The sequence below is a fragment of the Eumetopias jubatus genome, unplaced genomic scaffold (assembly GCF_037043125.1).
Source record: "Eumetopias jubatus isolate StellerSeaLion01/CBP00866 unplaced genomic scaffold, mEumJub1_p1.0 scaffold_1, whole genome shotgun sequence".
Lineage (NCBI taxonomy): Eukaryota > Metazoa > Chordata > Mammalia > Carnivora > Otariidae > Eumetopias > Eumetopias jubatus.
The window spans coordinates 208,902,798-208,915,014 of record NW_028274807.1 but is presented as its reverse complement, the minus strand read 5'-3'; the positions used below and the strand labels follow the sequence as shown (position 1 = coordinate 208,915,014).

The 12,217-nt window shown below is 56.7% G+C and overlaps 1 protein-coding gene across 4 annotated transcripts; it reads right to left on the bottom strand.

Moving 5' to 3' along the window:
* Nucleotides 1-141: 141 nt before the first annotated feature.
* On the bottom strand, nucleotides 142-5,217 carry PODNL1 (podocan like 1). 4 transcript variants are annotated; one of them, XM_028088847.2, is made up of 11 exons: nucleotides 5,065-5,217; nucleotides 4,727-4,951; nucleotides 4,065-4,158; nucleotides 3,699-3,763; nucleotides 3,464-3,573; nucleotides 3,005-3,161; nucleotides 2,629-2,744; nucleotides 2,057-2,167; nucleotides 1,510-1,912; nucleotides 756-904; nucleotides 142-601 (listed from the first exon to the last, which is right to left on the bottom strand). In XM_028088847.2, exons 1-11 carry the CDS (start codon nucleotides 5,065-5,067, stop codon nucleotides 451-453), a joined length of 1,584 nt encoding a protein of 527 aa, XP_027944648.1. In that variant the 5' UTR covers nucleotides 5,068-5,217; the 3' UTR covers nucleotides 142-450. The 4 variants fall into 4 exon arrangements, 3 of the variants coding, with proteins under 3 accessions (XP_027944648.1, XP_027944646.1, XP_027944650.1); XM_028088845.2 differs by having other exon boundaries at nucleotides 1,510-2,167; XR_003606940.2 differs by lacking the exon at nucleotides 142-601 and adding an exon at nucleotides 1,123-1,276 and having other exon boundaries at nucleotides 818-904; nucleotides 1,510-2,167.
* Between the last annotated feature and the right edge of the window lie 7,000 nt (nucleotides 5,218-12,217).

The following is a 12,217-nucleotide window of genomic DNA, read 5'->3' as shown; positions in this document are numbered from 1 at the left end:
GGGCTTTGAGAGCCAGCCCTGCTGCTCACTGGCTATGGGACCAAGTTGCCTGACCCTCTTAGCCTCCCACAGCTTCACCTTCCTCAGCTGGTTGCGGGGATGGTGAGAGCACCTCCTGCAAGGTGAAGGGCAGCTGGTGGGTGGTGAGCACTTGAAAGGGTTAGGCTTTATTGTTGCTGTCCCCACCTGCGCGGGGAGTGGGGCGTGTGTCCGGCAGGGCTGGCGTTGTCTGTGTGCCTGGTGTGCGAGCTGCACGCTTCGGCCTCTCCCAGGGTGCCCTGTGTGTGGAGACAGTGCCCTTGCCCCAGCCTCCTGGCCGACACAGGTCAGGCGGCCCAGCCCTCAAGGCCTGAGAGAGCCTGGTCAAGGCCACAGGTGTCCACTGTCTCCTCAGTCCATGGCCCAGTGGAGCCCCAGAGGTCTGGGCTGAGCTGCTGGGCCCCTCCGGGCTCAGGGCCCCCCCGCCTGTGGCTGACGTGGAGCTCTGGGTGGCAGCCGGACCAGGACCTGCTCGGGGTTCCCTGCCGTATCCACCACACTCAGGTGCAGGAGGCCCAGGAAGGCTTCAGGCGCAATGCTGGTCATGTGAAGCCTGTTTGCCCTGGACCAAGAGGCGGGCATGAGAGTGGGTGCCAAGGGAGTGGGCCACAACCGTGCTGACCCACCCAGGCCTGCTCGGGTTCCACCACAGCCCTCCAGGGGCGCCCCCTGCCCCCCGCCCACCTGGACCCGCTCTACCCAGCCGCCCCGGGCACCTAAGGAAGAGGGCACGCAGGCGGGGTGTGCTGAGGAAGGCTTCGGAGCCCACGTGGCTGATGCGGTTGCCCTGCAGGTGCAATTCCTCCAGCGCCTCGGGCAGGTCAGGGGGCACGAAGGACAGCTCGTTGTGGCTGAGGTCCAGCACCTGGGCAGAAGGACAGACAGTGCCGTGGTGGCCCCAGGCCTTGAGCCATCCACTCAGCCAGGCCCTAACCTCTCTTCCGGGGCGCGCCACACCCGGGCCTTCTGCCCCTCCCCCTGCCAGAGGTACAGAGTTCCCTGTGGGGCAGGCCGTGATCTAGGCGCTGGGATGCCAGACGGATGGATTCAGTCAGTCATTCACAGAGACGGTACTTCCCTCACCTCGTGCCCTCCCAATACTGTTTACTTCGGATCGTGGTCGACTGCTTTCTCCCTAACCAGCGTGTCTGTGCCGGGCCGGGAGCTGTGTCGTTTTGTGCCCAGGGGCATCTGCAGTTCCTAGAACAGCGCCTGGCCCCCACAGATGCTCTAAGCTCTGTGGAATCCAGGGTGTTCAGAGGGAGCTAGAGGTGCCGTGTTTGCTGGGGGAGGTGGACGGGGCGGTTGCCGAGGACCAGGTGGCAGGGAATGCACCGTCAAAGGCCCGGAGGCCGTATCTGTCATATCCACCCCCGGCCCAAGGGCTGGGCTCTCTGTGGCATCTCAGGGCCTCGCGGGGCGCTGCTGAGGGACCGTGGGGACAGTGCGGCTAACCAGCCCGCCCCTGACCTGGAGGGCCTGTAGCTCGTGCCAGGTGCCAGGCCCGATGTCTCCAATCCGGAGCCGGTTGTGTGCCAGGCTGAGCTCCCGCAGCTGGTCCAGGCTGGCCAGCAGCTCAGGCTCGAGGGCCCGCAGCTGGTTGCGCTGTAGCCGCAGGGTGTGCAGGCTGCCAGGCAGGCCGCCGGGCACCCGGGTCAGCTGGTTGCCGGCCAGGTCAAGGCTGCGCAGGGCACGCAGCGGGCGGAAGGCCCGGCGGTGCACTCGGGCGCTGACCAGGCGGTTGTAGGCCAGGTTGAGCTCGGCCAGGCCCGGCATGCCGGCCAGGTCGCGGGCGCCCAGTGTGGTCACGTGGTTGTGCGGCAGCACCAGGGCCCGCAGGCGGCGGGGCAGCACCGGGGGCACGCGGTCCAGCCTGTTGCCATAGAGGTGCAGCGTATGCAGGCCCCGCAGCGGCCGCAGCGCCCCAGCGGGCAGCCCCGTCGCTCCCAGCTGGTTGTGCTGCAGCAGCAGGTAGCGCAGGCCCCGGGCACCGCGCAGCCGGGCAGCCTCCACCCACCGGATGCGGTTGCGGCCCAGATGCAGCACGGCCAGGGCGCGGGGCAGACCAGCGGGCACCGAGGCGAGCTGGTTGTGGGACAGGTCCAGGTACTCGAGGTGATGCAGCTTGCTGGCGGGAGAGAGGACCGGCGTTGGGCTGCGTGCCCAGAGTGGGGGCCGGGGGAATCTGGGGGGCGGGGGCTGGGGAGTGGTCCTGAGGTGGAAGCTGGAGACCCTTGGGGGTTGGATGAGTTGAGAGATCTGGGCGGGAGGCACACTTGCTGAGGTCAGGGCAGCTTCCAGCCTGAGGGCTGGACATAGAGGTGCAGGACAGAGTTCTCGGTCCAAGATCGGCATGTGGCGGTGATGATGTTTGGATAATAAAACTGAGGCACAGAACAGCCGGGAGCAAGGATGGCTGCTAGGTGCTTGGCTGAGCCTGACGCGCAGCAGGTGCTCACCAAACGCGCCTTCGGTTTGGGAGTCATACACCAGAGGGGGATAGACGGTTGGGGCGCCCAGGCTCTGAATCTTCAACCCCTCCTGCCAGCACAAAGCCGCACCCCTGTCCTACCCTGTCCCAGGCCCCACCTGAAGGTGGTGGCGTCCAGGCCGCTGTCTGTCAGCTGGTTGTGCTGGAGGTAGAGTTCACGGAGGTGGGTCTGGCGGCTCAGGGCTCCTCGGGGCACCTTGGAGATGAGGTTGTTCTGGGAAGGGAGGAGAGAATGAGAGCGGGGGTCAGGGAGAGAAGGCGGCGGGGAGCTATGGAAGGCTCTTGAGTAAGGGAGTGACAAGGAGCTCACTTGAGCAAGGCTGTTCAGAGAGCACCTGTGAATGGCCATCGGACAAAACTAAAAGATATTTCTGACTACCGCAATTGTGAGGAGGTGGAGGGCTCCCCCAGGAGAGAGGTGAGGCGGCCCTGAGGAGGCAGGAACGTGGGGGTGGCGAGGTGAGGGAGGGGCACCTGCAGGTGGAGCCGCTCCAGCGAGGGCGGCAGACTGGGCGGCAAGTAGCTGAGCCGGTTGCTGGACAGGCTGAGGGTGGTCACAGCTTCAGAGCCATGGAAGGCGTCGGGGGGCAGGCCGGCGTTGCTCAGCTGGTTGTTGTGGAGGTACACGGACCTGAGGGGAGCCAGGCTCCGGCCACCAGCCCTCCCCTGGCCTTCCCACCGACCCCCATTCCTACCCTGCTCCCCAGAGCTGCCTTCGGTGTGCGCACGTGCATGTGTGTACCCACTGTCTCGGCCTCAGTGTGTTCTCCAGACGGAGCATCCAGGGTGTCCTGCCTCAGACAGCCCCCAGGCTAGGGCTCCGCCCCCTCAGGCCCCAATGGGCAGGTTCATGAACCCCTCAGACTTCCAAGGGTAGGGGGTGACCCCAGGCACACCTGAGGTCTGAGAGGTCTGGGCTGGGCCAGGGGCTACCTGAGCGCCGGCTTCTCCCCAAAGGTAAGCGGGAAGATCTCTGTCACTTGGTTGGCAGCCAGGTCCACAACTCGGAGGGAGCGGGGCAGAAACTGGGGGGCCACCGAGAGCTGTGGGAGCACAGTGACGCTGGTCCTGGCGCCCTGCCCTGCAGCCCCCTGCTGTCCCCTCTGCGCTCTGCTGTGTGACCCCGGCCAGGCCAGGCCTCGGGGCCAGGGCAGGTGGGGATGCTCACCTTGTTGTGGGCCACATAAATGTGCTGCAGCTGTGTGAGGGACTCAAAGGCCTCATCAGGCAGCCCTGGGAGCGGGACAGGCAGTGAGGGGACCCCAGGCCTGGCTCAGATAGGGGCAACGAGGGAGCCGGTGCTCCCAGCTGCCCCAGGGCTCCTGTCTGGGGACTGGCAGAGGCCCCTCCAGGCACCCTCCCACACACCTCCCCACCCGTCCTCAAAAGCCACAGCCCCCATCATGCCCTGAGTTTCCATCCGGCTCAGCAAAGGGCAGTTCTGGGAACTACCGCAGAGCTACCCACAGACCCGGCAGGGGAGGGAAGGGGCCGCCTCCGGCCTCCCTCCTCCAGAGGTCCCCTCACCCCTCACCCTCGGAGGAGATGAGATTGTTGTGGAGGTTGAGGGTCCGAAGGCTGCTGAGGCGCGACAGCTCATTGTAGGGGAGCTCCTGGAGCTGGTTGTTCTGGGGGAGGGATTCACAGCCCTGAGCCCTCAACCAGTGGCCAGAGCCCCGATTCCCAGCTCCCCGTTGCCTTAATCAAGGGAAACTTGTCACCCCTCACTCCTACACTTGATCCCCAAAGCCCCATTACCCTGCATCTAAAACAACCCCGTAACCACAAACAGGCCTGTGACCACCAAGATGTTGACCCCCGGCACCCCATCTGTTCCTATAATTGACCCCTGACACCCATTACCCTGACTCCAAGCAACCCCATAACCAAAAAGACATTGACATCTGATACTCCATTGCCCCCACAATTGACCCAAATGCTCCGTCACTCTGACCCCCAAAAACCCTGTAGCTGCCAAGACATTGACCTCTAACACCTCCAAACTCTCAGCCCTTCCTACTTCCAATACCTGTACCCCCACCTCCAATTGCCCCCAACACACATACCCCAACACTCTCATCAAGGCCAGCTCCCACCACTGCCAAGTCCCACATGTCCAACACGGACCCCATACCCCACCAGCCTCAACCAGAGCGCTCTGCACGCTCCCCCTACCACGCCTGGCCCGGGCCCCACCTGCAGGGAGAGGTGCTGAGCTGCCCTGGTGATGTTGTCTGGGAACACCTGCAGGTCCAGGCCGTTGCAGTGCACCGTGTCTGCCCGGGGGCAGGAGCAGCGCGGGGGGCAGGTGCGGGGCGGGGGCCGCGAGCTCTCCCCCAGGTGGGGGAAGGCGGCGTCCTCCATGCTGGGCGTGGGTGGGGGGCTCGTCAGCAGCAGGAGCAGCAGTAGTAGGCTCAGCCGCTGGGAATAGAGGGACCGATGGGTCAGGGTGTCCCCAGGCCGGGCACCAGGTCACCATGGCGACAGGAGCATCCCCGCCGGCAGACTCCCCTCCCTCCCGACCCCCACCTTACCATAGCCAGCCCCAGCTCTGCCGTCTTGCCTGAAATGCCGACCAGGGCTCCCTAATGGAAACCAGGCAGTCACCTCCTGGAGCCTCTTCCGTGGCTGCCACCGCCCCCCATCTCTTGGCACAGGCCACCCTCCACCCGGCTTGTTCTCCCAGGGACTGGGTGGGGGGGAGTGGAGAACTTGATGGCCCACCCCCGTCCCCGCCCTCGGGAGGGTGGGCGGGCTGCCGGATGGGTGGTGAGGACAGGCCAGCCCGTGCCCTCAGTCCCACCCCCACCAAGCACCCCAGCTCAGCTTGCGTAACCTCGGCCAGCCTGGGCCGGGCCACAGGAGCATGGAATGCTTGGGGGAAAGCTAAGATTCGCCCTGTCTGGTATTTGGGGCAACCACAGAAATAGGGGTGGGGGCAGAGGAGTGGAGGATGCTTCAGGCCAAGGAGGGTCCCCAAGGAACTGGGGCTGGGCAGCCAGGGGTCAGGGCAGGTCTGGGCTCAGCCCTGGGGGCGGGGAGGGGGGGTTTGGCTCTCAGCCAGCTCTGCCATTTGGGCCCCTCCCCCGCCACAGCAGCCGCCTGAAAGGAAATTACACGTATTGAGGCACCAGCCCGGTGGTTAAGGATATGCGCTCAGCGCCAGCCTGCCTGGGCCTGAACCTGGGCTCTGCCACCTCTCTGGGCCTTGGTCTCCCACTCTGCAAAGTTGGGGGGGATGGTTGTCTCATCTCTCAGGAGCCGTGTAAGGATCAAATGAGATAGTCCATATGAGGTGGGTGCGACAGTGCCCGGCACATTCCACGCCCTGTACCCCAGAGCAGCAGTGTGGGGAGAAGCCGACCTTTGCCCCAGATCCTATTTCCCAAGATGCGCCAACTTGCCAGCAAGGTGTCTTCAGGCAGATTGTTTTCCTGCCCAAACCTCAGTTTTCCCACACATAAGACAGAGATGACAGAATACCCTTCTTCCTCGAAGGGCTCTCACAAGGCAAAGCCAGGTAGTGGACAGAAAGTTCTAAGCACCACATCTGCCCCTCACAAATGCTCAGCTCGGAAGTGGCTGAGCCAATGGGCTGCATGAAGAGGGTGAAGGAGGTTGAAGGGGGGAGGCTTCCCAGAAGCAGAGCTTGAGACAAGGGTTGAGTGCGTTTGTCTTAGAGAAAGAAGCTGTAGGGGAGCAAGGAAATGACAGAGGGAAGGAAGGGAGCAGTCCACGATGAGTTGTTGCTGGGATAATCAACTTGCCTGGAGCTCGCCAGTATTAGCACTCAAAATCCTGTGTCCCAGGAAACCCTTAGTCCTGGGCAAATTGGGGCAGTTTGTCACTCTTGTTATCAGGCAAGTTCCCGCCGGAGGCAGATGGGGCTCAGTCCTGCTGGGGAATGCTGGTAGATTGTGTAGGACACACGTCCTACCTGGGTGGGGGGTGGGGGGAGCTGGGATATTGATTCTCCAACTCCCTCCATCAGGCACTGGTTGAGGGCTGCCCCTGAAGGGTCTCAATTCACTGGCACTTTGGGGAGAACAGGCACCAGCCCTAAATAGATATAGGTGCCTGATGGTGAGGCCTGAGTGGGGCATGGTGGGCTCCAGACAGCACCTGTTATGGGAGGGTAGGGGGCAGTGAAGTACATCAGGGGAGTGGGAGGAAGGGACCAAGATGTGGAAGAATGATGGAGAGAGAGGGTGTCTGTATTATTAATCTCTCTTCCACAAAGGAAGAAACTTGGAGGTGGTCATTTGCCCACATTTCCCAGGACTGTGTGGGCTTGTGACAAGAGACACTCAGGGTCCCTCGGGGCTAGGGTAGGAGCTAGGTCTTAGCTTCAGCCAGAAGAGAGCAACAGTCCCCATCCCAAGTTCTCTATGTGGCACCAGTGGCTGTTAGCTTGGACACTGGGTAGAAGCTCCTCCGTCTCACTGGCAGAGTAATGGGACTAGCCCCACAGAGCTACTGAATTACTGCACTGATCCTAGCCCCAGTGAGAACCAAGCTGTTTCTGGTAGGCCTCTTTCAGTTGCAAAGAATGGAGAACCCAAACCAAACTAGCTAGTGCAAATGAGGGCGTTTATTGACTCATGAACAGAAATGTTCCATGGATGCATCTTTCAGGCATAGCTGGATTCTGGGGCTCAAATGACGTCCTCAGGACGGATTCCCTCTCTGTCTCTTGGCTCTACCAGCAGGCTTCTTTGTGTGGGGCCTGGATACTCCAGCAGCAACGTGTGCACATCCCCAGCCTCAAGCTTAAAAATCTCATTGGCCTAGCTTTGATCACATGTCCATCTGGAACCAGTCCCTGTGGCCAGAGGATGGAATGTGCTGATTGGCTAAGACCCTAACCACTGCTCTTATAGATGAACCACTGGCCTTATCTCCCTGCAATAAATTCCCTTGTCTCTACCTTGCACTGCCCAGCCCAACCCAGCCCTGCCCTGCCCTGCCCTGCCCTGCCCTTCCTAGCCCTGCCCGGCCTAGTCCAGCCTTCCCCTATCCAGCAAAGAGTTCTGCAGGGACTGCAGCGGAGGAGTATGGTCGGCCAACATAGAGCCTAGCATAATCACCGTTTATTTCACCTTCAGGAATGCACATAGGATTGTGTCTGTATGTGTGGGAAGGTTTGCACAGGGAGCGAGTGTTGATGTCTCTTGGCTCTGACCTCAGAGTAAGGAGGACCATAGGGGTCATGGGAAGAAGGGAGAGTTGCAGTAACACTGGGCAGCTAGTGCAGCAGTCTGGTCTCATTTTGGTTGCTGGGGGGTACAGGGAGGAGGTGGGGTTGATGCGAAAGAGAGCAAGAGAATGATGGGAAATGTAGTCTTCCAATTAGAGAAGGAAAGGAAGGGCCTTAAATCAGTACCACTAATGATCCCAAGGTGCACCTCCTCATCCTCTAATGGCATTCATCCTCAAGACACAGGCAAACTTCTCAATCAGCCTTCATCTGGCTAATTAGCCCTTCAGGATCTGAGCCAAATTCATAAAATTACTGATAATTATCTTAGGCATATGGCTGCCTAAGATAAAGAACCACATTTCCCAGCCTCCCTTGCAGCTAGGTACAGCCCTGTGACTGTGTAAGCAGACGTGGTATGCATATCTTTGAGGGAAAGGGAGTGCCTTTCTCCTCCCTGTTGTTGGAAGGTCGATGTGATGGCTGGGACTCCATCAGCCATCTTGGGTGATGACATTACCCTGAGAATAGTGGCCTTGAGGAGTGGAGCAACAAGATAGAAACAACCTGCATCTCACATCTGAAGGAAGGCCATCCCTGCAATGGCTAGGGTTTTGATCACCTCCTACCTACCCTGCTGGTGAAGGAGGGATCTCCTGCTCTAAATGATACAAGGTAGTCAAGCATATGACATCCAACCCTGTATAGAAAAAATCGGCCTTGGCTTATTAGTCATATATACTCACAGCCCAGAGGAGGGGAAGGACACTGCACGCCATGCAGAGCCGCATGGGGGTGTCGCACATGGGAGCAGAGTCAAGAAACAGGGTCAAAGCAGCTAGAATAGTCACCAAATTCACAATTAAAATTAGCATATTTATTTAAAATGTGACCTGCAAAGTTTAGTAATGAAAATTGCTTATTCATAAAAGAATATGCTTAAATTAGTGTGACTCTTGTATATAATCACCAAGAAGCTGGGATATATTTTTTTTCATAAAGAAAAAAATTTAAAAAGCAGGAGCTGTGGCAGGCAGGCTTTGTAGTGACAAAAGGACGAGGTGACCTCTGGTTCCCACGGGAGGACGTGATTGACATGTTTGGATAATTTCTCAGGCTGGCGGAGAGGTGAACCCATTAGGCTGAGGACCAGATGGGGTGCAGCTGGTCTGGCTGATAGAGGAGCTAGCTAGGCTGGAAGTCTCTCCGGGCGGGGGGCATATCTCACAAAAACAGGGAAACTCTCATGGTTGGGCCCCTTTGGGGCCCTATGAGGCTCAAAGATTTTTTTTTTTAAGATTTTATTTATTTGAGAGGGAGGGAGAGAGAGAGAGAGAGAGCATGAGCAAGGGGTAGGGGAGAGGGAGAGGGAGAAGCAGACTCCCCGCGGGGCACCTGGGTGGCTCAGTCGTGAAGCATCTGCCTTCAGCTCAGGTTATGATCCCAGGATCCTGGGATCGAGCCCCATATCCGGCTCCTTGCTCAGCAGGAAGCCTGCTTCTCCCTCTCCCACTCCCCCTGCTTGTGTTCGTGCTCTCGCTGTGTCTCTCTGTGTCAAATAAATAAAATCTTTAAAAAAAAAAAAAAAAGCGGACTCCCCGCTGAGCGGGGTGACCATTGCGGGGCTCCATCCCAGGACCCTGAGATCATGACCCAAGCTGAAGGCAGACACTTAACCAACTGAGCCACCCAGGGGCCCAACAAAGATTTTTTTTATTAATTAATTTATTATTTGAGAGAGAGAGAGAGGCAGGGGGAGGGGCATAGAAAGAGGGAGAGAGAATCTTAAGCTGACTCTGTGATGAGCATGGAGCCCAACACGGGGCTCAATCTCACTACCCCAAGATCACAACCTGAGCCAAAACCGAGGGACCCTTAACTGACTGTGCCACCCAGGTGCCCCAGATGTCTTTCTTGTGTAAGCCACCATTTCTATTTTTTTCTCCTTTGAAAAAACAACATACTCTAATCCTAACAACTATAGAGGCTATCCACAGAGTGAGAGCTGAAGCCACAGCATGGATGGCATTAGCCAAGAAGAAAGTATAAAATGAGAAGGGAGACCAAGGGAAACTGTTGAGGAAGGCTTATGCCTGAGGGGTGGGCAGAAAAGAGCCTGCAGTAGTCATGGAGAAACAGGGTCAGAAAGAGAGGAGGAATCTGAAAGTATCTGGTAGAACTGAAAATGTGCCTGCCATGTGCTTGCGATGGTTAATCGTATAGGTCAAGTGCAAGGTTATATTATAAAATGATATTGGGCCATGGGGTGCTCAGATTAAACATGATTTCGGCGTGCATCTGTGAGGGTGTTTCCAGAAGAGATTAGCATTTGAATCAGTGAACTCTCTAACGTGGTAGATAGCCCTCCCCAGTGTGGAAGGGCATCATTCAATCCACGGAGAGCCTGAATAGATCAAAAAGCAGAAAAGGTGTGGCCGGGGCTCCAGGGAACAAGTGCACCTGGCTCCAGGGGCTCCAAACAGAGCAGGTTCAGCCACTTGCCTCTGACAAAATCCAAAAGCAGGGAAAGGAATTTATTTCAGTGAGGACAACACCAGGAAAGACAGCGGACTAGTGTCTCAAAGACGGTCTCCCAAGTGCAGAAAATACTTCCAGGTTTATAGAAGGAAAATGTGGGGCAAAGGTGGGTGGGTACGTGCATGTGGGCAGTGAAGGTCAAATCGATCATTGTCATGGAGTCAGTCATGGATGGGGTCTTGCTAGCTCAGGGCAGTCCTTATGCTTGAGTGGGTAGTTTCAGTTTCCATCTCAGGAGGCTTTGCCCTCAGCGTCTTCCACCAGAGACAAGCTGGAAAGAAGAACCCAACTTGGAAAGTTTGAGGTCCAAATGGAGGCAGCCAAAGTCCTCTTTCAAATGGAGGAATTGGCCCTTTTTTCTTCTGGTCTGACTTTTGAGTGGGAAACTGGTCTTCCCCTGCCTTTGAACTGGGATTTGGAATTTATACCATCAGCAACCCCAGTTCACAGGCCTTGGTGCTCAGACTGGAATTATACCATGAGGATCCTGGGTCTCCAGCTTGCCGATGGCAGATTATGAGACTTCCCAGCCTCCATAATCACATCACCTAATTCCTCATCATAAATCTCTCTCTCTCTCTCTTTTTTAAAGACTTTATTTATTTATTTCACAGAGAGAACAAGAGAGCACAAGCAGGGGGAGTGGCAGAGGAAGAGGGAGAAGCAGACTCCCCACTGAGTAGGGTGCCTGACTCCAGGCTCGATCCCAGGACCCTGGGATCATGACCTGAGCTGAAGGCAGATGCTTGACAACTGAGCCACCCAGGCGCCCCTAAATCTCTCTTTCTATAGATAGATAAATAGATGAGACGTAGATATGGGTATAGATAGAAGGATCAATAGTTAGAGATAGACATAGATCTATTATCTACATAGAGATTGAAGGAGATATTTTATATGTATAAAATGATATATATGTGTAAAGGATAAACATATATGATAAGAAATATATAGAGATACACATATATCTTATTGGTTCTGTTTCACATGTGCAAGTATAAAAGGATATGTATTATATATAGATAAAGGCTAAAGGATATATATATGATATGTCATGTATACGTACCATATTGGTTCTGTTTCACCCGTGTATTAGATGGGCAGGCGAGATCACAGCCCCGAAGGTAAGTGACTAACACCAGAGTGGGTCATCCACACAATACGACCCCAACGGATCAGCAGGGTCTCTGAGCCACTCAGGGATCCAAGCCCAACAGAAGCTGCCCCATCCTGAAAGCAGCCCCCACCATTGCTGGCCACCGTGGAAAACAGAGATGGGACTCCCAGGTCGGCCTTTCAGGGTTTCCAGCCAAAAGTACCATCTAACCCTTTTGTTGCAGTTTCATTGGGCAGGATTAGTCACATAGTCCTGCCTGACTGCAAGGGACAAAGAAAGTGAGGGTAGGGGTGGGGGGCTGGGGAGGAGCAATTGGACTATTTGGAGTATTACTCTCTCTGCAGCACTCAAGATCCAGAAGTCTATTCGGAAAAATCACTTTTTTAAAAGATTTTATTTATTCATTTGAGGGAGACAGTACGAGCAGGGGAGAAGGGCAGAGGGAGAGGGAGAAGCAGTCTCCCTGCTGAGCAGGGGTTCGATCCCAGGACCCCAAGATCATGACCTGAGCTGAAGGAGATGCTTAACCAACTGAGCCACCCAGGCACCCCTATTCTGGAAAAATTTTTACACAGCCAGTAACAGATTTGTGCAAGGATGTCCCCTGTGGGTCTCTTTTATTACAGTGAAAATTTTCCCCTGCCCAGGATCCCAGCTTTAATTCACGTCACTTCCTCAGAGAGCCCCTCACCAGAACCCCCAATTGGAAGCAACATTTTTGTCTCTCTCTCCTCTTCCCTGCTTTATTTTTCTTCCTGGTATTTCTCATGTCCTGATATATATATTTGCCCACTCTCCATGGTCCTCCCCCACTGTGGAGGGGGGCCCTTGGCCA

What these genes read in the sequence shown, in the direction of transcription:
- PODNL1 (XM_028088845.2), bottom strand. An exon ending in ACGAGCTACAGGCCCTCCAG is followed by an intron (nt 905 to 1,509) that starts GTCAGGGGCGGG and finishes CCTTCTGCCCAG; the next exon opens with GTGCTGGACCTCAGCCACAA. An exon ending in CTGCGTGCCCTCTTCCTTAG is followed by an intron (nt 602 to 755) that starts GTGCCCGGGGCG and finishes CTCTTGGTCCAG; the next exon opens with GGCAAACAGGCTTCACATGA.